Genomic DNA, 24,872 nt, shown 5'->3' on the forward strand with positions numbered 1-24,872 from the left:
GCAGACTTTTAAATCATTAATTCCCTGTGTGGTACCAACTGAATTTGAGGAGTCCAGAGGTTCAGGTGTGTGTATCACATGTACTTGATCATTAACCATGCAGCTTAACTAGTTTTAAGTGGCCACTCAAAATGACACAAGACTTTCACATAGTTATTTCCTCTCAACCAATATATTCAAGTTTATGAAAATTAAAGAAAGCAAAAAAGAAAATGGTTTCATCTGCAAGGTTTTCAGACTGAACATTTTCCACCATTAGCATTTTAAAATCTGTTTTACACAGCATATGTAATTGGAAACTTTCGGCAGTAGTCTAAAAAATAGGCCTGAGATGGACGTTGATAATGCTATCTATAATTTGCATGCTTTATTAGGAATTCAGAAACTGCAAAAATTAGTGCTTCAAGATATCTGCTTATTTGACTCTGTTAGTTTTGCCAGAATGCTATCATTAGAGAAAATTGAATAAGTTAGAATTTTAGGTTAATGTTTTCTTTCTTGAAATTATCTGGCAAAAGTTTTAATAATATATTAAAATTTAATATTTTAGTATTGGTAAACATTTCAAATTCTATAAGATCGTTTCCATCTACCTATGAGTTACATGTTTTTTAAGTATCTACATTTCAAGCATCCTCTATTTTGTATCAAAACAGATTTGTTTTATCTGAGGGTTTTCAGTGTCTCCAAATGATAAACAGTTTTTACGAAAAGAGCAAAATTGCTTTTTTAAAGCAGCTTTTTAAAAAACTAACTTCTTTGTACATATATTTTACAGATTAAAGGATTTACCTGAAGACAAAGCATTCTATTCATCAGAGACTGGACAAGAGTTACTCTTGCATTTGGCAGTTAAAGATGATGTTTCCATGGAAACAGTTGATCCTGCTTTCATTCATTGGCTGCTTAGGAGGTAAAAAAATCCTGTATTTTCTAAGTTGAGGTTAAAAGTATACTCGAGTCATATGCTTGTATAATTTTCAGATGTTGAAATAAAACTCCACCAATAGCAAAGAAAAACAAATGCTTTCCCCCCCTAAAAGAAAAAATTAAATACTCTAATCTGATAATTGGGTTCTTATTCCTTCCCTAATTTTTGTAAGCCATTTTTATTTCCATAGCAAATATAATGACATCTGATATTACAGATCTACTGTGAATTATGCTTTGATATTATGAATATAACATCAAATTTGATCATGTTAATTTATGACCTTTTTTTCCAAAGAAACTTAGAGAGGTGAGATCTCACATATTAAGGAGCATATAAATTTAAAAAGTGTTGGCATTTTCATGTTTTACTTTTAGCAAATAAGTTATCTAAAGGACCAAAACTGAATATAGATATAATTTTCTTTTTTAATTTTGGAAAATTTGAAATTTAGAACAAAGTAGAAAGAAAAAATGAAAAAAATTCTCATCTTTGACTCAAAACAACTATTACAAATCATTTGTTGTATTTTATTTTGTTAATTTTATTTTACTTTTTGGAGAAACAAGTAAGTGAAAAGTTTTTTTAAAAATAGTGTATATACAACTAACTTTTTGTTTATTTTATTTTGTTTTCCCTATGATATTCTCAAGCACCAAAAAAGCTGAAACAATAATAGAATGAATGAATACATCTGTAGGTATCATTGAGATGTAGTTATTGTACCATTTTACTGTATTTCTTCTGTATATATGTGTATATGAATGTGTGTTTTTTCCTTTTTTTTTTTTTAAATCTATCTGCTTATTTTGGTTAACCCATTTGAAAGTAAGTTATAAAAATCATCACTCCTAAAATTCAGTGCTCATCTCCTTAGAAGACCATTTTTCTACATAAACATAATTTCTTCATGATACCTAAGGAACCTAACAAAAAAGTAGCTCAAGACTTTTCTAAGAGAAGAAAATGAGTGCAGAATGAGGCCAGATGGAGTAGTCAGGTAAAACACATGTTATTTAAAGACATGAATAGATTGGAGTAGACTTTTGGGCTCTTATGTCAAAGTTCAAACATGCTTCAAATATTTACGTGATAATATATAGCAAAGATCCATAGCCAATAATAGTTACAGATTAAAATCTTTAACTTGTAAAAGAAAGATGTTTTTTATAGGTTTTATAGATTTTTACTGTGATGCCTCAATTTTGTTTCTAAAACATTTTCATTGGCTGCTACTCATCTAGCGCTGAGGACAAAAGGAATAGTCGTTTAAAAATTTCTGACTTTCAAATGGGCTTTGGAAAAAGTTCAATATAGGAAAATATTTTATTCTTGGAATCTTTTCTTCATTTATAAAGTTTCAAATATAATCTCTGTTTTAGGAAAAGGAACAAAAGTGACAGAAAATATACTGCAGCAGTATTACTCTTTATGATATTAAATTTTGTAAAAACAATCTTGAAATTTTCCAAATAGTTGAGGAGACATTCACAGAAAGACATATTCAGAAGGAGGAAGACATACTCAGAAAGTAGAAAGGTAGCAAAAGAAAATGAGATCAGCTTTTAAAAGGTTTCACATTTTTAGTTGTAATTTTCCATTATGTGCAAATTGTATTGTGTTTCAGCATTTTTGAGAAATGTTTTACATATTTCTGAACAAATATATAGAAAAAGCAGTGTCCCCTTTAGTAAGATATGAAGACATCATAAAGAATTTAAAGACCAACTTATTCTCTAGATATGGTGGTAAAAAAGTTATAAGGATTTGTAAGGGAGAGTTGGATTTACATGTGGCAAATTTATGTAATTATATATATTTGCACATATATGTACATATGTTTCCATGTGTGTAATTATACATGTAATTATATGTAATGTATTGACCCCTGAACTATATATTTGCCTCTTTAGGGAGTTAGAAAGGCAATGGAGGCCTATGTCCATATAAATATACACTTAAGCCTATTATAATTGAGACTACAGATCATACTATATGAGATAATTTAGATTACCTTCATGAAATCATTTTTTAAAAATTATCAATACTGTAATGAAGGACAAAATACATGGTCACCAAACAGAAACATTGGCTTACTTTAATATTGTAGATTTAGTCATGGACAATACATGTCCACAAAATTCACATATTTGGGCTGCTTGTTTTCACAGTGATAGTTGCAATGTATGCAAAGACAGCCCAAGACTACTGACACACATCTTCAAATGCTTTCAATCATAGCATTCATCCGTTCTATGTCATGCAAATGTGAATGAATTTTTGTACTAGTCTTCCCTTAATAGTGATTAAGGAATGCTTTGAAAGCAAAATAAACTTTTCAAGTTATTTCTGAAATGGTTGAGGAGTATTTTTCATTTGGTGGTTTTAATAACACCACTATTATAATCACTGAGAAAATGATCAGGAATGCCTCTGGACTGCATTTAATCTCAAAGCAGATTTGGAACTTTGTGAGTTTGTGGTGTTGGATGTGGCACTTCGTGTAAGCAATTGCCACAAACTCAAATGGCTGTCGTTTCTTCTGTAGTATTTGTACGCAGTGTAATATGATTTAATAGCATTGATACTGGTGGAATGGAGATGTCACTGATCCCTGCTTATAAATCTTGACATCCTCCATGTTTTTACAGATAAACGTATTTCAAATTATCCCCTCTATTGCAGCAGACTAAATCTTGAATTGCTTTTCATTTATACCATCTAAATCTTGACGGTTTATCAGAGTATGCATGTGAGAATCAGTAAAAGATGCAAACATTGTTGGTGTATTTTATTCTTATAACCTTGATCATTGATAACTCCACATATTGGATATTTTGTAAGCTTCATGGTGACTAAGAAGGCATGTGTGGAACTTAAAAAAAATTACATTGCAAGTGCTATTAGAGTTCAACAAACATATAAGGTTCAATACAACCCACAATTTTATTGAGTTCTTAAAATAGCAGTCTCAAAAGTATTTGTTGATTAGTTAACTGACTCCTGCAAATAAAGTGCTCACTCAAATGAATTTAATTGACTGTTGCCTAAGTGTTAAGCTGTCTTAAAGTACTCATCCCATGAAAGTGTTTTTAAATACCCCTGAGCAGGAAGTCTGTTGAAAGCAAAAGAATAGAAGCTGGTATGTTCACAGGGGGTGGGTATCATTGCAGGAGATCAAGACAGGGAGGTGTTTGCCCAGTGACAGCAACCAAGGAGAAGGTTTAGGGATGAAGTATGGAGAGTTAAATGAAAGGAGGCACGCCAGAACCCAGGGTGAAGTGGGAGAGCTTACAAAAGATTGAGCAGAGATGTGGAAGGATCTCTAGTGCAGCGGGAGTATCATGGAAATTGAGGAAGCAGTTCAAGAAAAGGGAGAGGTGGAAGAAGAGGATGTCTGAGGAAAAGCCAGTGAGGCTTGTGAATAGGAAGCCTTGAATTACTGGAATGTAGGGCTTTAAAGGGGGAAGAAAATATATGAAGGTCCATAATACTTTGATAAAACTGAATTATACTTACTTACATGTACGTATGTATACAGTTGACCCTAGCACAATATGGGTGTTAGTGTTACTGAACGCAGTAACTGAACTGTCTGCTTTCCTGGTGCAGTAAAGCCAAATATCCACACCAAGGCTTTGTGGTGGGAGAAAGGAGAGTGTTTGCAGGCAGCCAAGCAAGGAGAACTGGGCAACTCACACTTAAGACCTGACCTCCTCAGTGGCTGATAAGCAAGAGTTTTCTTTTTTTTTTTTTTTCTTTTGAGACGGAGTCTCGCTCTGTCGCCCAAGCTGGAGTGCAGTGGCCAGATCTCAGCTCACTGCAAGCTCCGCCTCCCGGGTTTACGCCATTCTCCTGCCTCAGCCTCCCGAGTAGCTGGGACTACAGGCGCCCACCACCTCGCCCGGCTAGTTTTTTGTATTTTTTAGTAGAGACGGGGTTTCACCGTGTTAGCCAGGATGGTCTCGATCTCCTGACCTCGTGATCCGCCCGTCTCGGCTTTAAAGGTAGCAATAAATTTCAGAAAAGCAGAAGTTACAGGCCAGATCGTAAATCCGTACGTGCAGGTTGTACGTTGGTTTTGGCCTAAAAAGGTGGGATCTTGAAGCAAGAAGAGAGGGAGGTTATAGTCCCTCTCCTAGATGGAATCTGGCGCTCTGATTTGAGTTTGGTTAGGAAAGTGAAGCCTTGTCTAAAAACTTGGAGTCAGCAGAAAGGAGTGTTAAGTTCTGGCCTGTGGGCATGACTTCCTCTGGGGCTCTCAGGAAGAAATTTAGAACAAGGAACTGTGATCAGGGTTCCGGTCCTCATTTCCCGCTTATCTGAGGTCTGTATGCCAGAGGGTCCATTTGATAAAGGTCCCTGTTACTGAAAAACAGCTCAGGAACATATATTAAGATGTTGCCTTTAGTTTCTAGAGGAGCCAGACATATTGTGACTCCAACTTCCTTGGCTGTTGTTTTAAGCTATTACTATGTTCTTACTTACCAAGTTGCTCATTTACTTCTCAGGGCTAGCTCAGTGCCTGGAATTTCCCTTGAAGGAACTCAAGATTTTTCTTTACTTCTATTCTTGGAAGGGCTTGGCAGGACCCTAAGAAGGATCGCTGCCCCATCTTAGTAGGTGTGTTGACCATCCCTCCAAGTAGGAAAATCTGCGTATAAGTTTTAACTCCCCCAAAACTTAACTATGATACTTAGAGCCGACTGTTGACCAGAAGTCTTACCAATAAAATAGTTAACACATATTTGGTATGTTATATGTATTATATCCTATATTCTTACAGTAAAGTAAGCTAGAAAAAAGACAATGTTATTAAGAAAATCATAAGGAAGAGAAAATGTAGTTACTATTCATTAAGTGGAAGTGGATCATCCTAAAGGTCTTCACGCTGATCGTGTTCACATTGAGTAGACTGGGGAGGAAGAAGAAGAGGGGTTGTTGCTCTTGCTGTCTCAGGGGTGGCAGAGGCAAAAGAAAATCCATGCAAATGTGGACTTGTGCAATTGAAAGCTGTGTAGTTCAGAAGTCAACTGTATTTACATGCATATCTGTGTGCATTCCAGGCCTGCTCATGTTGTAGATGACACAGTGGGGTCTAGAGCATTTCAGGTACTTGTTCAAAGTCACATTGCTTGTTATTGACTCAGTAGGGCTTTTTCTAGACTGCCAGAATTTTCATCTAGGGGGTTTTCAACTGCACTAAGCCTTTTATCAGTATAGTGTATTGTACATTCTTTTACAGGAAAGAACCAAGTGGTTCCTCCTTGGTGGTGGGTAAGGGAGACTGTTGATACTTATCAGTGATTGGGAGACAGATGTGCATGTGCACGAAGACCTGGGTGAGCACTGAGAGGAGTTGAGGAGAGTTTTTGCATGAAGACCTTGGTGTGCACTAAGAGGAGTTGAGGAGAGTTGTCTTTTGAAAATATCTCTGAAGATTTCAACTTCTAAGTATTCTCAAGGTGAAAAGCCTTAAGTGAATGGTCAAACGCTGAACTTCCCAGGAAGGTTGGATTGCTGAAAGGAAAATGAATTGTTCCAGATAAAGTTGCTTCTGAGTCAAAAAAAAAAAAAAAAAAAAAATTGAGGGTTCATTGAAATCAACTGGCTAGGAATTTCCTTGGCATGCCAACTGGCTTAGTGGATCAGAATTTCATTCACAGTGTAGATATTTGATATATTCAAGCCCTGGCTGCTGTGTTCACCTACCTTGTTTTTTGCTCTTGAAGACTGTACACTGCTCTTTTGGAATGAATAGTGAACGCATACTAATGGTTTCTTGCATCAAATAATTCTTGCTGATTTATTTCACCCACTACTGAGTGTTTGGGAGATTGGGTCCTTAAACAGGATGTGCATTTCCTTTATAGTATATGTATGCCATCTTGCCAATAATGATATGAGTTTGATGGTATGAAAATGCTCACCAGTGTGGAAAGAGGCCATTTCCTCATGATTATCAGTTGCCAGTTATTGTCTTGAAGCTTGCATACAAGTAATGACCATCATCACTTGACCATCTTCAGAGGTGGGCCCTATATGAGATATTTTACATATGTTTTTCTGTAATTCTCATTTCAACTGTGCAGTATCTAGCTCCCACATACTTTCTATGTTCTGTTTCCTCTGAGTTTTAAAAAATTTTCTTTCTGCTTGATATAACATTCACACTCTATGGAATGAAAAATCCTGTGGGGGTATCCCTTGAGGGACCCTTCTTCTATTAACTAGAGCACCCTTCCAATGTTCATTCTTTTCAAACTTCCCATATACCCAGCTCCCTCCCCACATCCAGAAATTCAAAGCTTGAACATAAGTAGATATTCATTTCTAAGGACCATTTCTGCATTCTGTATTACTTTCGAGGCAAAATTATAACTCAAAAACTGGTTGTGTATTTTAATTTGAGAACTGGCAGAGCTGCCTGCACTTGTTTTGTTAGTGAGGCCTAAGTTGCTGTGTGTCTTCTCTTTTCCCACAGATAGGTATGTAAATACAATCTATTTTCACTTCTCTGCATTTTACTTCCTTTGAATATCAACCAATACTAAGTTTGAGACAATGCATAGTGACAGAACTCTGTGGTTACAAATCCAACACTGGATGCTATTTTAAATAGAGACATTTTAAATTTAAAATTATTTTATGAGAACTATATACAGTGGAGAAAAATCAAGTTACACATGCATCCGTACATATATAAGCATCTGGTTGCGTAATTGGACGAAACCATGGGAGAAGATGGAGTCATTTTATCTTTCGTGGTATGATTCTTGTCATTTTAAAGCAGTGTCACGTTAATGAACAACTTGTAGAAGTTATTTGGCAACTGTGGTAAGGAAAAATATAGCCCAGATATCTTCCTAAGGAGGTTGTGTAATGGTTGCCAGTTTTTTCATTTGGCCTAAGACCAACTAATAATGGCTACAAAAGCATCATATTAATTTCTTTGAAGAGTGTACAGTGAAATGGCAAATGACTTCTAGAAATGGAGAGATTGTTAGAATTCATTTCTCTATCAGTAGATAAATATATAAATGAAGATTATTCAACACCCTTTTTATTGATTCCTTGGTCTGTCAAATTGTTGACAATTATTGGAGCATATTATAACCGCCATCGCTTTACAAATTCAGTTGTCCAATTTTGTATTATTGTGATCCCACTATGCACATGCGATTTCATGTTAGTTGGTTAAGGCTGAAACATTGGTGAATATGACATCTTTCCTTAACATTCTATTCATTTTGAAAAAATAACACTTTATTAAATATTAAACACTGATTTTTGGTCATACTACATTGTTGATATTTATCACTTGAAAAAAAGGAAAACAACAAACCTGATGTTGAAAAAAAAAGTCAGAAAAATTCTGTACCCCAAGCTGGCCGTTAGACTTCCCAGTGTGTTTCCAACTTCTGCCTGGCAACTAAGGAAGTAAGCTCTTATCTTGGCATTTGACTTATTACTTTCTCTTTATACCACCTGGCTTTACTTTATTTATAGGACGAGGGGTGACAAAAGTAATATTCCCACCTGTCACTTTAATAGGAGGCAATTTATTCCTCTTAACTACAAGGAGAGTTCAAAACAAACTTTTTGCACAGGCTGACCTGGACCTCAGCTAGTGGTGAGTGCCCTTGTGAAACTATTTCTTTTTAGGAAGCTGCTCTTTTTTTTTGGACTGCTCGCACAGCCATTGAAGATCCAGCCCTTATTTGTGGAAGCTCTTGAGGGCTAGTTATGGGGGTGTGAAGTGGTATGTTAACACATGAAACCATATCCCTGAACTTTGTGACTATTTGGTTTCTTTACCTGGACAACTTTCTAGTGTCTGCTGACCTGAGAGAGTGGAACATGTAGGCTGCCATTTTATAAATGGCTCTGGTTAGTTACTCATTGTTTATTCTAAGCATGTGTACATTATTTGCTCCTCCAATCTTATAAGCAGGGAGGTTGTGGTGAAAGCTGTTATTGACTGAACTTAAGGCATCAGGCAACTCTGGGATCGGTTGCTGCCATTGTGACATTGATTGGTGTCACTTGTGGACATGGAAGCACTGGTATGATTAAAATTTTAGTCCTGAAGCATGTGAATCCTGGGAATAGTCCTTTCCTTTTTTACTTTGTTCACAGCAACATCATGCATTCTGTCTTCTTCTGAAAACTTTTTTGACTTAAAGGGCAGTCTGAATATGTCACCCAGTAAGTAAAGGGAGATGGTAACACTTGTGTGTTTTTATGTTAGCCTTAAGCTTTTGAATCAGAGTTCGTAGATTTTGTCTCCAAATAAGTTTTGTGTTATTAAATTTTTTAGGGGATGTTAAAATACCTTGTATGACTTCTTCACTCTGTAGCAAAATAGAACTTTTCATTCTTATCCCATGAATGTGTGTGAGCGAGTGTCTGCACACTTGCAAGTGATGTTTAAGCTCAAACATGTGTACAAAAAGAGAGAAGTGGTATTAAGTGAAACGTAATTATGTAGATAATTATGAAGCATTGACTATTGAACCGTGTATTATTTGGGTTTCTGAGTGAGCATCTATTTTTTCATTAAGGAATAATTTTACTACAGCATATACAAGACCACAAATGGCATGGGATTTTTTTTTGTTTTTTGTTTTTTTTTTTTTTTTGCTTGATTATGCAGACAAACAAATGAGAATACTCAGTGCTATGGCCATTCTTTCTATTATGGGAGAAGATAAAGTAAACATTCAACTAACAACAGTATAAAATAGTCTAATGCTTTTTCTTCTGCCTCATGAGGTTTTTGAAAGCTCTTTGCTGCTTGTTTTGTCGAGTTTACCATTGATGTTACTTTGGTGAGTAATTATTTGAAGAAAGAGTAGAAAGTAAATACTTGCTGGAGAATTGTCTCTCAATGAGAACTGATCCAGTGGGCATTATACGGATTCCCCCTTTTCCCCCTCTTTTTTGAAGTTACTAGCTTCCACAGATTAATAGGGACCTTTTGTCTCAGACTTAATACTTGCATTTATTTGCTTAAACCAGATAACTGAACACAGGTACCAGTATTCACAACTACCATGAAGATAATGACAATTCCATCCTATTTTTCAGGCCATATATATAGGAGGTTATAATGAATAAAATCATGTATTAGACTGCCTTCCCATAAATTACGATTCCTCAGTCAGAGGTAATTAAAGGTTTGATGCAACACTAAGTAAAAAATATGCAATAATAATATCAAATGACATTTATTGCATTGCCACTGCTGCCATGAAAACATACTGCTTATCTTTGCATCAAAAATCCTGTATTATAGATATCATTCCCATATAACAGTGGAGAATTCAGTGGCTCGGAGAGCTTAAATGACTTGCCTAAAGCTAAATGGAATATTAGTGGGAAAAAAAAATCATGTTTATTGTGGTCCAAAGTCACTGTTCCTCCTAGTAGACATGCTCCTTCCTAAAGCTGGGGTCAGCAGAATTTTTCATAACATGTGCTAGATAGTAAATATTCTCAGCTTTGTGGGCCATGTAGTCTCTGTCATAACTACTCAACTCTGCCCTTGTAATGTGTAAAACAGCTATAGACAATACATACACAAGTCAGTGTGGCTGTGTTCCAATGCTATTTTATTTATGGACATTAAAATTCAACTTTTATATAATTTTCACATGTTATGAAATGTTCCTTTTGTTTGTTTGTTTTTAGAGACAGGGGTCTTACTTCACCCAAGCTGGAGTGTAGTGGTAAGATCATAGCTCACTATAACCTTGAACACCTGGGCCCAGCAATCCTCTGGCTTCAGCCCTCCCAAGTAGCTGGGACTGCAGGCACACCACCACACCAGGCTAATTTATTTATTTATTTATCTTACTTCTTGTAGAGATGTGTTGAATTGAATTTATGATAAAGTGGGATTATACTTAGATGTACCTTCAAGCCTTTATGCCTTGAAGGATAAAGGGCAAAAATATTCCAGGAGGAAGAATGACATAAATCAATCCAAGATATGTTATTTGATAAACAAAGTTATTTTGCAAATTCTTGCTGACAACTGGATGTCTTACTCCCTGTAGGGCTGTAGTCTATGAATATGGAAATTGTGCTTTATCGATATGGAATTGCTGAGTTGAAGATTGCTAGACCTTTGATTTTCTGTTGGTAAGAAGGTGAAATATGACTTTATGTCTAAATCGCTGCATTTTTTTTTAAATGAAGCCATTCAATTTAAAGGAAGTGTTTTCTCCCCCCCGAAATTCTTTGATCCAAATTTAAGAAGTGTTCAAGATAGATTTGTCCCAATAGCTACCATCATGCAGCTCTGCAAACCCAAATTCCCAGTATCTATGATAGGTCATATATGTATCATATGATTGTAGAATTTGTGATTTGCAAAAACTTGAAAAAAACAAACTAGCCCGCCCAGGTCCTATCTGAAAAGCAGACCCAAAGCTCAAACTGAGATGAAGGGACCAAGATGTGGAATGTGTCCAGGCAGCCTGCAGGTGACTGTTTTGAATCCTAACTTTGGAAGATTTAGATTAAAGTAAGAATTGCTTGTTGATTACTTGTTAACTAAATTCATAGCTTGCATACATGATTTCTCATAGATTTGGGGATATTTTGCAAAAAGATACATTCCATAGGAATAGTAAGACCTTTGCTAATGCTGACCCTTCTTGACGGTAACTTTAACCACAGTAAACATTCTTAGAGATCTGAGTAAGTGAAACACCAAGTAGAACTGAGCATTTTTTATTTTGTTTTGTTTTAATGTCTCAGGCAGCTGTTACTTTCAAACAAGTGATTAAAATGCAGAAATGCGACTTTAGTTCAGCATGCTGAGGTTTGCAAAAGATTACTATTAGGGTGTTATTGCTGTCGAAAGTGCTATTTTTGTATGTGCTCTCGTGAAGCTGCTCCTATCTTGTACCTGTATTGATGGTACTCAGAAGGGTGTGCGCGGGGTGTAGGTGATCAAGAATCTGCAAACTGCCTAACAGAAATAACTGCCTAGTGACAGTGGATGCCTCTGTAAGGACACAGTGAAGGTAGAGTCATAAGAGTCATAGACACATTCATTGAATTTGCTTCTGTCGTATGTTCATATTTTTATATAATGAATTATTTTATAATTGGATGCATAAATTACAGTTGGAGATAAGTGTATCTGATTAGGGTGGTCTCAGGAAAGTCCAAAGTCTTTCTGTGATCTGCTATAACATTTTGTAAATTAGAACCATCTACAATGATGCATAAGTACACACACCTATAGACCCAGGGAGATTCCCAGACAGTTTCTAATTTACTAAGTTTTCATATATATATATATATGAAAACTTATATATATGTGTTTTATATATATATATATGTATATAAAGTAGGTATGCTAAGAGGTTAGAAGAAGTGTGTGTTAAATAGGGTCACTTTCTTCTGAAAGTATAAAGCCTGGGGATGAGGATGATAAGAGTGAAAAACAAGTAAATGTAATATATTATAGGATAACAATATTGTGATGAGTAAAATACGCAAACATTGTTCTAGGAATTCAGAATGAGGAACGATTACTACAAGGGAGATAATGAGGAAGGATGAATGAAAGAATCGAGAGTAGAGTTTCCTCAGACTTCCTTACACAATTTGGTGACTTCTCATACATACTGCCAAATGCTTCTTCCAAAACGATGGTACCAAAAATGTATCGAGAGATTCCGGTTTAACTCATCCTCTCCAGCCCTGTGGATTACTTATTTATAATCTGTGCCATTATTAAGGAAAGCAATAGGAATTAAAAGGAGGTCAGGCACAGTGGCTCACACCTGTAATCCCAGCACTTGGGAGGCCAAGGCGGGTGGATCACAAGGTCAGGAGTTTGAGACCAGCCTGGCCAACATGGCGAAACCCCATCTCTACTAAAAATACAAAAATTAGTTGGGCATGGTGGCATGTGCCCGTGATCCCAGCTACTCGGGAGGCTGAGGCAGGAGAATCGCTTGAACTCAGGAGGTGGAGGTTGCGCCACTGCACTCTAGCCTGGGCAACAGAGCAAGACTCCATCTCAAAAAAAAAAGAATTAAAAGGAGCACCACTTTTTTATTCAGAGTGCTTAATAGTCACTTAGAATTAGGTGATTTAGCAAATGCAAAGTGTGTAGTACTGGGCCTAGCATTCCATGTCTATTTTCCCTTCATAGGTTGACATTTTAGAACATCCATGTGTTTATTAACTAAGTATATATAATGAAGAGGGATTTTGTTCCATACTGTATAGCGCTACGAAACAATGCTTGTCAAAACAAAATAAAATGCGTTTTTGTTTGCCAGCATTATCGGCAATACACAGTATTTCTCTTCTCCCTGAGGCTACAGAGGTAGCAGTTCAGTAGATTTGGGGAATGCTCTCTTGTCTTTACTATATCTTGGGCCCAGTGATACTCTTTCAGTTTTTAAGATGGTTATATTTTTTCGTACATTGCCAAGGTTGGTTTCATTCCTAAGGAAAGGAAATAAAGAAATATCTTGCAGCTGTCACCCGTCACCCATTTCCTCCTAAAATAATATGGGACACTGGTGGCAGGAGAGAAGGTTTCCAGACCAAAGCTTATCAAATTGGGGATAAGAACCCATTGATGTTGTGATGATATGAACATAGTAGTAGTTTATGTCTAGCATTTTAAAAAGTAGGATAAAGCATATCAGATGGAATAGAATAGAGTGGAATAGAATAGAATATAAAGGAAAAAAGTAACCGTCCAGCATGCAGTAAGGATTAGTATTATTTGAAGAAATCTTTTTATCAGTTGTATGTTTACTTTATCAGTTGGATGTTTATCAGTTGTATGCCTACTGTGTCTACAATTAATCATTATGATAATTACATTTTTAATTGTGAATCAATTAAAATGAATTTAACAAATGTAAGCCTAGGCAACTCTAAGACATACCCCTCTCTCTGCACCCCATAGTTCCAGATGTATTTTGGGGAAGGTTGTTGTAATCGTCCGGTTTCATGCTGCTATTAAGAACTGCCAGAGACTGGGTAATTTATAAAGTAAAGAGGCTTAATTGACTGACATGGCTGAGGAGTCCTCAGGAAACTTACAATCATGGCAGAAGGCAAAGAAGAAGCAAGGCACTTTCTTCACATGGTGTCAGGAAGGAGAAGAGCTGAGCAAAGGGGAAGAGTCTCTTATAACCTTCAGATCTCGTGAGAACTCACTCACTATCGCTAAAACAGCATGGGGGAAACTGCCCGCATAACTCAGTTACCTCGACACGTGGGGATTATGGGGATTACAATTCAAGATGAGATTTGGGTGGGTACACAAAGCCTACCCATATCAGTTGTCATTTCTGTTCTGCTTCCTTAGACCTCCGTATCTTACCCCACAACCCAACTCAATCCCTCTCAGTAGTCTGGAAGTGGAAAATCAGGATCCTCACTTAAGAAACAGGGAGGCCAGGCACAGTGGCTCACGCCTGTAATCATAGCACTTTGGGAGGCCGAGGTGGGTGGATTGCCTGAGCTCAGGAGTTCGAGACCAGCCTGGGCAACATGGTGAAACCCTGTCTCTACTAAAATACAAAAAGGTAGCCGGGCATGGTGGCGTGCGCCTGTAATCCTAGCTACTCAGGAGTCTGAGGCAGAAGAATTGCTAGAAACCGGGAGGCAGAGGTTGTAGTGAGACAGGATCAGGCCACTGCAGTTCAGCCTAGGTGACAGAACAAGACTCTTTCTTTAAAGAAAAAAATAAACAGGGAGAGAGAAGTCGATGGTGTTTTATACACTCAGACATTTATAAACACAGTGCTGGCTTCTGCTTACTAAGGTGGGGGCAGGAAGAGATTATGCTCTTTTCTACTTTATGAGATTACCCCTGTAAAATACTACAAGATGCAATCACTAAGTAGTATTAGTTCTTTTTCTTCTTAGAGTTGGGGTCTCACTCTGTTGCCCAGGCTGGAGTGCAGTGGTGTGATCATGGCTCACTGCAGTTGCAAACTCCTGGGCCCAAGTGATCCTCCCATGTCAGCCTCTTGAGTAACTGGGACTACAGGCATGCACCACCATGCCCCACTAATTTTTATTTATTCGTAGAGATGGAGTCTTGCTATGTTACCCAGGCTTGTCTTGAACTCTTAGCTTCTTGTGATCCTCCTGCCTTGGCCTCCCAAAGTGCTGTGATTATAGGTGTGAGCCAGCACGCCAGGCCTAGTATTAGTTCTCAATAGCTTCTGCATTGCAACTCATTTACAAAAGGAATTCTTTATTGGATAATTATTTCCACATAGAAACAGTGACCTTGAACTAGAGTTTGATATGAAACATTCTTTCTAAGATACATAAAGAGAATTGTGTCTGGGCCTAATAGGCCTTGACCCGAACTCTCTGTTAAAGAATAAAAACTGTTAGAAAGAATGGGTTCCGTAATAGAAATGAAATCATCTCTATTAAAACCTTTGAAAGTAATATGTTAAAGAAATATTTTAAAAAGTTGATTAATGTACTATTTTCATATGGTGGGTGAGAACTTTGTGAATTTGCACATTTCAAAAATGTACAATGAAAGTATAATAGAAAGAGGGAATGTAAGTGTTGTTTTTTTCAGATAAATGGACCATGGATTGTGTTCTCCTGGTGTATTGTACACATTGCATATTGCATCCAACAATAGCATTCTAACTTTTTTTTAATCATGTGGAGTTGCTATTAAGCTGTCTAGCAAGAAAGGTATAATTATGGTCTGAGAATTATAGAAGGATGTCATGGAGGTTCAAAAACATTAAAGCTCACATTCATAAAAAGACAATGGCGTGAATTTAAATACAGAAAGCTATGAAACATTATGAAAACATTTTAATCTCCCAAGACTCCAGCCCATCTCCTCCCACCCTGTTTTTCTGCCAAAAACGTTATGTCCTGCATTATAACTATAAATTAGTTAACCATTTCATTAAACTGTAAAGAACATTTCAACAAGCAAAAATATAGCCATTGGATTTAAACAATATCAACATAAAACATTGGGCACTTTTAGAAGTACTCTCAAAGTCCTCTTCTCTTACTGAATTATAATACAGATTAATGTTAATCAGTACAGTGAAGTGGATCATACCTTCCATCAAACTCTGCAATTAGTTTACGAAAGCAAAGTGCCAAAATCAAGATACTTAAGCTTAAACAAAAACCATTTTGTATATTTTTGTATGTGTGGACATTTTTATGTTTCCTTAGGCAGGTTGCAATTAGAGGATGAATATAGTTCTTGGTAAAAATCTGCATGCTTTGAAAGGGTTTTGCCATTCCAGCGAGCGGTATTGTTTTACTTGAACATTTATTTCTAGGTCCTGTGAAGCTTAACCAGTCCCTGTCAGTTCTAGTCCCCTAATTATTGAATGTCACTTCCCATGTAATTACTTTATTTCCTGCTTATAAATAAAACAGGAAATAAAGATTGAGAAAAATCATGTAGTGAACTATTAATTTCTCAATTTAAAGGGTTTTCATCACTTTTATTGGTGTTATTTTGCTGTCATACTCCAGGTGCATGCTATACTCCAGCACTTTTTCTTTTAACTTAATTGCTTGCTAACATTTCCAGATGTGGAAAACAGACCCATTAGTTATTCTTAATAAGTACTTTATTTTCCTTTCTCATCTGAAGTGTGTTATTTTACCTTTTCCTTTTTTTTTCTAGAGCATTGGTTACAGTATAGCTTTTAGGTGCAGGTGACAAAATGCATTAGAGGTTTATTTTTCCAACACATGATATTTGGAATTACGTGGTTCATGTTGGTTCAGGGATTCAAAGATGTGAGAGCTCTGGGTTGCCTTTTCTGTGACATTGTGTGTGTGTGCGTGTGTGTGTGTGTGTGTTCATGCACATATAGAAATATATATTTTACACACACACGCACACACACACGCACACACACACACGTGTACTGTTCTCCCGTATGGTGTCCAGGTGGTCTCAGTAGTTCCCAGCATTCTTTCCTTTTGTGAAAGTTTCCATATCAAAAAGGAAGGAAAGCGAGGTCAGCATTTTATTTACTTCAAAACACAATCAGAGTAGAGACTTTTGTCTAGAAGTTCTTACCAGGTTAACGGCTTGTTAAAGGTTGAATCTTGCTGCTACCCCACCCCCATCCCCAATTCATATGCTGAAGTCTTAAACTCCAGTACCCTATTATTTGAAAATAGGGTCATTGCTAATGTCATTAGTTAAGATGAGGTCCTAAGAGTGGGCCCTCATCCATTAGGACTGGTGTCCTTATAAAAAAAGGAGAAATTTGGACACAGAGACACACATAAAGGGAAGATGATATGAAGAGAGATACAGGGAGAGAAGATAGCCATCTATAAACCAAGCAGACAGGTCTGGAACAGATCCTTCTATCACAGTCCTCAGAAGATATCAACCCTGCTAACACCTTGATATAGACTTTCAGCCCTCTGAACTGTGAGACAATAAATTCTGTTTTGGAAGCCACGCAGTGTGTGGTACTTTGTTAAAGCAACCCTAGAAAATGGATATCCCCTCTTGGGCTATTAGTGGTCTCATAAGCCAATATCCCCTGGCTACCCTGCTTCCCAGCCAAGAACGACCAAGAGTTCTGGAAAGCTAGTATCTCTGGAGCTTTCATTCTCCACAGTGAAAGCAGACTCTAAGGGCTGGGAAGAAGGGCAGGCAATAGCTGTTGAGTGGACTACCAGCAGCATCTGCCACAGCCAGTTTTTCATATGTGGCACATGTCTGGCATTCACATATTTGTTGAAGAAATGAAATATTCTGAGATCGAATACTTTATCTCCCTCTGACATTGGAAGCATATAAATGGAATTTTATTTTGGTCTTGTTTCTTTGGCATTTTCCAGCTTTAAACTACCATTGCCAAAATAGAAGATATCCCATTTCTAAAAAAAATTTCCATCTTTTAAAAGCTTTTTTCCTGAAGAATAGTAGGGGCTAGAATATAGATCTTATTTCACTGGCGGCATATGATTTTGCTTTCTTTGACCCAGGCTAGAACTCATTCTGTTTGGGTTTGATGCCTTGTAAGTGCATGGAATATTCCTTTCTAAATCCATGTCCTCTTAAATTCTGTCTTTAATTGCATTGCCTACCCTTACACCCTGTTGTGATTTACCCTGTGTTTTGAAATGCACTACTGGTTTTTGTTTTCCATGTAGATATGACATAAATCAGCAAGGAAAAATAGGATATGCTTTCCTTTGCCCTAGAAATTTCAGATACCATCATTGTCTTTTAGGAATTTCATTTCCTTTAGTAGAGTAATGCAACTTGCCCAGAATCCCTTCTCTCTTTTTCTTTGTCAGTCTTCATAAAAATTGTATAGAGTATGACCCTTAGAATTGATCGTCTGCGGTTTGATCTTTTATGTGACATTACCTTAGGAGCTCATAAAGCTTGTACATACATTCAAAGGCAGTTATTCCTTGTTGCCTGTAGGTGTCTGGGGGGAAAAATAACACCTTAGGATTGGATTTTTGGACCTATTAGTCCTGTTCGGAAATGTGATACGCCTCTTATTTTAGGTTGTATATTTAAAATTGAGCTTTGGAGCCAGGCTAGCATATCAAAAAAATGCCCCTGTCACAAAAAGTAAACTTTAACAGCAATCTGAATGTTACATTGAATTCATTAGTTAGGCAAGGGGCCCCCTTCTGTTTTCAGACTGGGTGCTTTTAACTGGTTATGAATAGTTGTGTGAATAGTCAAGGTTCTGTCTTTTTGAGGATCAAATTCGTTTTGAAGAAAATGTTGGATAATTTCTTTTAGATTAGCAGAGACTTCAGAATCTATTCCTTTTAAGTTTATATTGCTGGCAAGAGACTAGAACATGAAACCCCAGCATCTCTCATCACCTATTTCATTCCCGTGAAGCAAGATTGAGTGACCTTGTCCCTTTTCTGAGTGTGAAGCATGCACTGACCTGTCATGTTTGATTCTTATTTTGTACTTACTTTTTAAGAGGCGTTGGAGGCTCCCAAATGACTGCTGATAGGCTGAAAGCCTTTATGAGCCTTAAATTTCAGAGATGGCAGATATGTGCCTCATAGGCCGTTAACTCCAGTGCCATCAGGAAATACTGAAGTTGAAAAAGCAGGCTGTTGGTTAATTTTCACCTCTGATCATATTGAGAACAGTGTGGCTTCCTGGAAAGGGTGGCAAACCAAGAATGTGAGGACTGGGGTTGATACCAGGTCTTTGACCAGGAAACTGTTACTATGGTCAGTCATTTAACCTCTCTGGGCCTCACTTCTTCTGGGGAGGCCAAACCATGTGCAAGGTGAGAAGATAAGCTCTGAAATTAAAATCTTAGCTTTAACAGTCACTATCTGTAAAATAGTATCTGCCTCATATAGAGTTATTATGAGGATTGTTTCATTCATCTTATTCATTCTACAGATCAATATTGAATATCTTCCATGTTCTAGGAGTTGAGGATACAGCAATGAATTCAATACAAATAAATAACAAACACATACATAAACATCTGTAGTGTTTATGTAGGGAGATCTCGTGAGGTTGTGAGATGTGCTTTGATATCTGTGGCTGGTGGAAATGAAGGGTGTGTAATGACTTTAGATGGGGGGAATGCACATGGTTGCATTTAAGCCGAGAAGGTGACATTTATGCTAAATTCTGAATGACAAAAAGAAACCAGAACACAAGAAGAACAAGTGTGTGAGCCCAGAAGTGACACGAAGCTCAGCATATTTGAGAAGCAGGAACAAGAGCAGTGTGGCTAGACCTCAGAGATCAGGAACTGGAGTTAGGGGAGCTTGAGTTAAGAGAAGCAAAGCATGTAAATAGCTGCTTTGTGTGCCTGGCACATGGCTCATGGTACCTAGTTCAATGAATGTTAGCAAATTAGCAGTTATTATCCTTCTCTCAAAAGGATATCAGAAGAAAACGCTCCTGGTAGTTTAACATTTTTATTTAAAATTAATAGTGGCCTCTGGAGAAGACAAGTACTATTGTTTGGGACATGACTTTTATTAGATAATGATGGGATGGGCAATTGAGTTTTTATTGTGACCACTTGAAGGAAATTTTTTGAACACTTCTCTTTGCCTTTTTCGTTTAAACCACTGCTTTCTTATCTCTACTAACCTTTCTTCTTTTGGTTTATCTCCCCAACTTTCCTGTTATTTCCAAATTTATACCATTATGTATACCATCACACCATTTATACCAAAATTATACCATTATGCCACCTAACCACTTTTAGGCGCAGTATTTGTCTTCTGTTGGGAATAATTATGGCATTTACCTCACAGAATATTCTGAGGAGTAATGAACACATTTGGGCACATAGGATTTACTTGAAAATTTCAGCTTTAGCAGCTGCTATTTTTATCATTTCAATGATTATTTTAATCATATTGTTATTTATTGTTGTTACACTTATGGTACATTTTTTTTTTTTAATGTTAACTGCTATTTGAAGTAGCTAAAATGCCAGTTCATTGTTTTGGGGCCTTTTTTGCTGCTTTTTGATCTCATTTTGTCTGACTTTTCATGGATTCTTTGTCTCTTAGTCTGTTTATTCATTATTGGTTTATGCATTATTGGTTTCAAACTATAAATACATCAGAATTTGTCAGAAAAAATGATGCTATCCCATCTCATAAATAATGAAATATATGTTATCAGAAGTAAATCAGAAGCTATTACACCAGAAAAATGTTAGGAAATATTCACTATATTTGCAAGTATTTCTAAAGAGGCATCATAAATATTTTCGACTTTCTAAGACAATAAACTCAATTAATAGAATAGACTGTCATTTTTGTTTTTACTTATTTCTATTCAGTGAATTGGTTGAGGGGCAAAATGAAGAAAATAGCAGTATTGCCTCTTTTAAATTAGGGGTGTTAGTAGCAATTTTAAAATCTGTTTCTTCTGGAAGTTGCCCTTTCCTAAAAAGGGAAATGGAAGCTTTTTTTTTTTTTTCCTTTGGCAGTTTTCCCTGATAGATAAAAGTAAAGATCAGGGACTAAAGGGGATAGCAGGCTGCTTTCTTAAAGGATGGTGGGGATTAGTAAGGGCTAATTGTGTGGTGATGTTGTGGCGCAAAGTTGCTCCGAGTCAGCTGAGCTGTGAGCTTGCCTTCACTTCTGACAGTCTTTGAGTTCAAGAAGTTTCCAAATTATCCTCATTTTTGGTAATTTGCTAAAAGGACTTACAAACGTTGCTGAAAAGTGTTATACTGACAGTTATGTTATTTACAGGGAAAGGATCCATACTAAACTCAGCTAGAGGAAGACACACATAGGGCAGAGTCTGGAAGGTTTCACATGCACAGCTTTCATTGTCCACAGGACATCTGACCCTTCCGGTATTGATGTGTGACAATACTCAAGGAGTATGAGAGCCAATGAGGGGAACTCGTTGAGCCTCGGTGTCTAGAGTTATTTGTTGAGACTTCATTATGTAGGGGTGACTGACTGGTTGCACATGTGGTTGAGCTGTGTCTCCACGTCATCTGATACCACATGACCCAGATCTCTCACCTTTAATCATATGGTTAGTCTGTCTGATGTGGCCAGTTTCCAACCCAAGACTATTGGGTGTGGCTGGCCCCACCCTAAGATCTGGTGTGGCCAGTCCCCATCCTAAGCAGACATTTCAATCAGCTATGGCATAGATTACCTCCTAGAAGCGGAGGGCAAAGATCAGACCTAGGGTACGGCCAAATTCCTTACAGAAAGGGTAAGAGAGTATCCCTGCATGGACTGTGGAATCCATTATTCTAGAGTGTGTGTTTTACATTCTGCAATGCTGTGTGAACTTGCTCATGCCACCTAACCACTTTTAGGTGCAGTATTTGTCTTCTGTTGGGAATAATTATGGCATTTACCTCACAGAATATTCTGAGGAGTAATGAGCACATTTGGGCACATAGGATTTACTTGAAAATTTCAGCTTTAGCAGCTGCTATTTTTATCATTTCAATGATTATTTTAATCATATTGTTATTTATTGTTGTTACACTTATGGTACATTTTTTTTTTAATGTTAACTGCTATTTGAAGTAGCTAAAATGCCAGTTCATTGTTTTGGGGCCTTTTCTGCTGCTTTTTGATCTTGTTTTGTCTGACTTTTCATGGATTCTTTGTCTCTTAGTCTGTTTATTCATTCTCTGAGCTAATAGAAACTCCTCTGTAATTTTGCTGAGCATTCGAAGCAAAATAGGAAAGTAAAGAGCTTTTTTTTCAGGGGGTGAATTTATTTGTTTTCAGAAATGCTATGGCAATGATTATACAACTGCAGTCCCATAAGCATTTGGTGGTGGCATTATCTTGTTCTTTTGTGAACTCGTAAACTCATAGTACAATAGAGAGATTTTTTTGTCTGTATGTGGAAATTCTCCTCAGAGCATGTTCAAGTTCTCTTGGCCAAAGTAGAAACATCTTTAAAAAGATAATTGTTCAGTGCTGTATCTTCCTCTTCAATTTGCTAGTAATAAAATGGGACATCCCACCAAATATTGAGTGCTTTTCATTCCAAATGGCAAAATAGCATTGTCAAGCTTAAGATTTGCATGCCAAGCAGATTTTATGAAATTACTTAGGTGTTCAATTAGTTTTGAATTCAGCTTTAGTTTGGCAAAGAGGCTATGACAAAAAAGACTTGGGGTAATAGTGTATTCACCAGTCTACACTTAGATGTAGTTTGTTGTTATAAAAAGTAATTACTGTAGTATGAAGTGATCTTAATATGGCAATATTTTTCATACCAATGTTAGTTCTCATAGAGTTGGCACTGCGCTGTTGAGTGGGTTAATTGATTCCCTTTAACAAAACAATGTCTACAGAGCATTTTGCTTTGTAGGCAAATGGAGCGGTACTAGATTTTTACTAGTTGCTTGTTTTCTTCAATACTGGAATGTAACTTTATACAATACCTTTTACTGATTATTATTTTTTGGATGTTTCCCCCCCTATATAGGTGAGCTTCTCTTACAAGGCCCTGTGTTTGTCAAAGAACCCAGCAATAGTATTTTCCCTGTTGGTTCAGAAGATGAAAAAATAACTTTAAATTGTGAAGCAAGAGGCAGCCCATCACCTCATTACAGGTACAGTGAAAAGTTTGAAAATTCAAATAAAAAAAACTAAACACATTTATGTGGAGATGGTGAATTTTCTTTGCTCCAGTATATTTATGCCATCAGTAAGAAAAAAATATATGAAGCTATAGTTGTATGATATATTCAACAGATTCAATATATGAAGATTTAAATCTATATATAGCATATATTTGATTAGTTATTGATCATGGCAGAATCCCTAAAGTAAGTAATGTCTTTTCATTGATTTTTAGTGCAATTTAATTTATAAACTTGGATTTACATTTATTGTGGGGATGAAATTGTGTTTTAAAGTTAATTTGAAATCATAGTTAAACAAATACTTCTGTGTCCCACCTTTCGTTCATTTACCATTTTAATGGATTTGTGCTTGGAGATTCAATAAGTATGGAAGAATAAAACGCATTCTTACCAAAGTCATTTTAATGATTCTTGAAGAGAAAATGTATTTCATTTGTTACATGTATATCAAGTTAAAGTCTATATTTTTAAGATTATATAAACAATTCCTCTTCACTGAAAACTTTCAAACATCATGAAAAGGTATAAGGAAAAAAGAAAAAAAAATTCATACTCCCACCACCTTAAGAAAAAAATATTGAGGGGTGCGGAGCAAGATGGCCGAATAGGAACAGCTCCAGTCTCCATCTCCCAGTGCGAGCGACACAGAAGACCGGTGATTTCTGCATTTTCAACTGAGGTACTGGGGTCATCTCACTCGGGAGTGCCGGACAATCCGTGTGGGTCAGCTGCTGCAGCCTGACCAGCGAGAGCTGAAGCAGGGTGAGGCATCGCCTCACCTGGGAAGCGCGAGGGGGAAGGGAGTCCCTTTTCCTAGCCAGGGGAACTGAGACACACAACACCTGGAAAATCGGGTAACTCCTACCCCAATACTGCGCTGTAAGCACACCGGCACACCAGGAGAATATATCCCACACCTGGCCGGGAGGGTCCCACGCCCACGGAGCTTCCCTCCTTGCTAACACAGCAGTCTGCGGCAATCTAACCGCAAGGCAGTAGCGAGGCTGGGGGAGGGGCGCCCACCATCGCTGAGGCTTAAGTAGGTAAACAAAGCTGCTGGGAAGCTCGAACTGGGTGGAGCTCACAGCAGCTCAAGGAAACCTGCCTGTCTCTGTAGACTCCGCCTCTGGGGACAGGGCTCAGCTAAAGCAGCAGAGGCCTGTGCAGACGCGAACGACTCTGTCTGACAGCTTTGAAGAGAGCAGTGGATCTCCCAACACGGAGGTTGAGACCTGAGAAGGGGCAGACTGCCTGCTCAAGTGGGTCCCTGACCCCTGAGTAGCCTAAATGGGAGACATCCCCCACTAGGGGCAGTCTGACACCCCACACCTCACAGGGTGGAGTACACCCCTGAGAGGAAGCTTCCAAAGCAAGAATCAGAAAGGTGCACTCACTGTTCAGCAATATTCTACCTTCTGCAACCTCTGCTGCTGATACACAGACAAACAGGGTCTGGAGTGGACCTCAAGCAATCTCCAACAGACCTATAGCTGAGGGTCCTGTCAGAAGGAAAACTATCAAACAGGAAGGACAACTATACCAAAACCCCATCAGTACGTCACCATCATCAAAGACCAGAGACAGATAAAACCACAAAGATGGGGAAAAAGCAGGGCAGAAAAGCTGGAAATTCAAAAAATAAGAGCGCATCTCCCCGTGCAAAGGAGCACAGCCCATCGCCAGCAACGGATCAAAGCTGGTCAGAGAATGATTTTGACGAGATGAGAGAAAAAGGCTTCAGTCCATCAAACCTCTCAGAGCTAAAGGAGGAATTACGTACCCAGCGCAAAGAAACTAAAATTCTTGAAAAAAGA

General features: G+C 37.4%; 1 protein-coding gene across 1 annotated transcript in view; it reads left to right on the plus strand.

Moving 5' to 3' along the window:
• The first annotated feature begins 833 nt into the window (after positions 1-833).
• The window catches only part of CNTN3 (contactin 3), a 266,384-nt gene continuing 242,345 nt past the window's right edge, over positions 834-24,872 (plus strand). Inside the window, exons 1-2 of the mRNA XM_026446851.1 lie at positions 834-913; positions 22,899-23,025. Coding sequence (XP_026302636.1) covers positions 859-913; positions 22,899-23,025 — 182 coding nt within the window. The 5' untranslated portion in view covers positions 834-858. The remainder of the gene's footprint in view (positions 914-22,898; positions 23,026-24,872) is intronic.

The sequence above is a fragment of the Piliocolobus tephrosceles genome, chromosome 2 (assembly GCF_002776525.5).
Source record: "Piliocolobus tephrosceles isolate RC106 chromosome 2, ASM277652v3, whole genome shotgun sequence".
NCBI lineage: Eukaryota > Metazoa > Chordata > Mammalia > Primates > Cercopithecidae > Piliocolobus > Piliocolobus tephrosceles.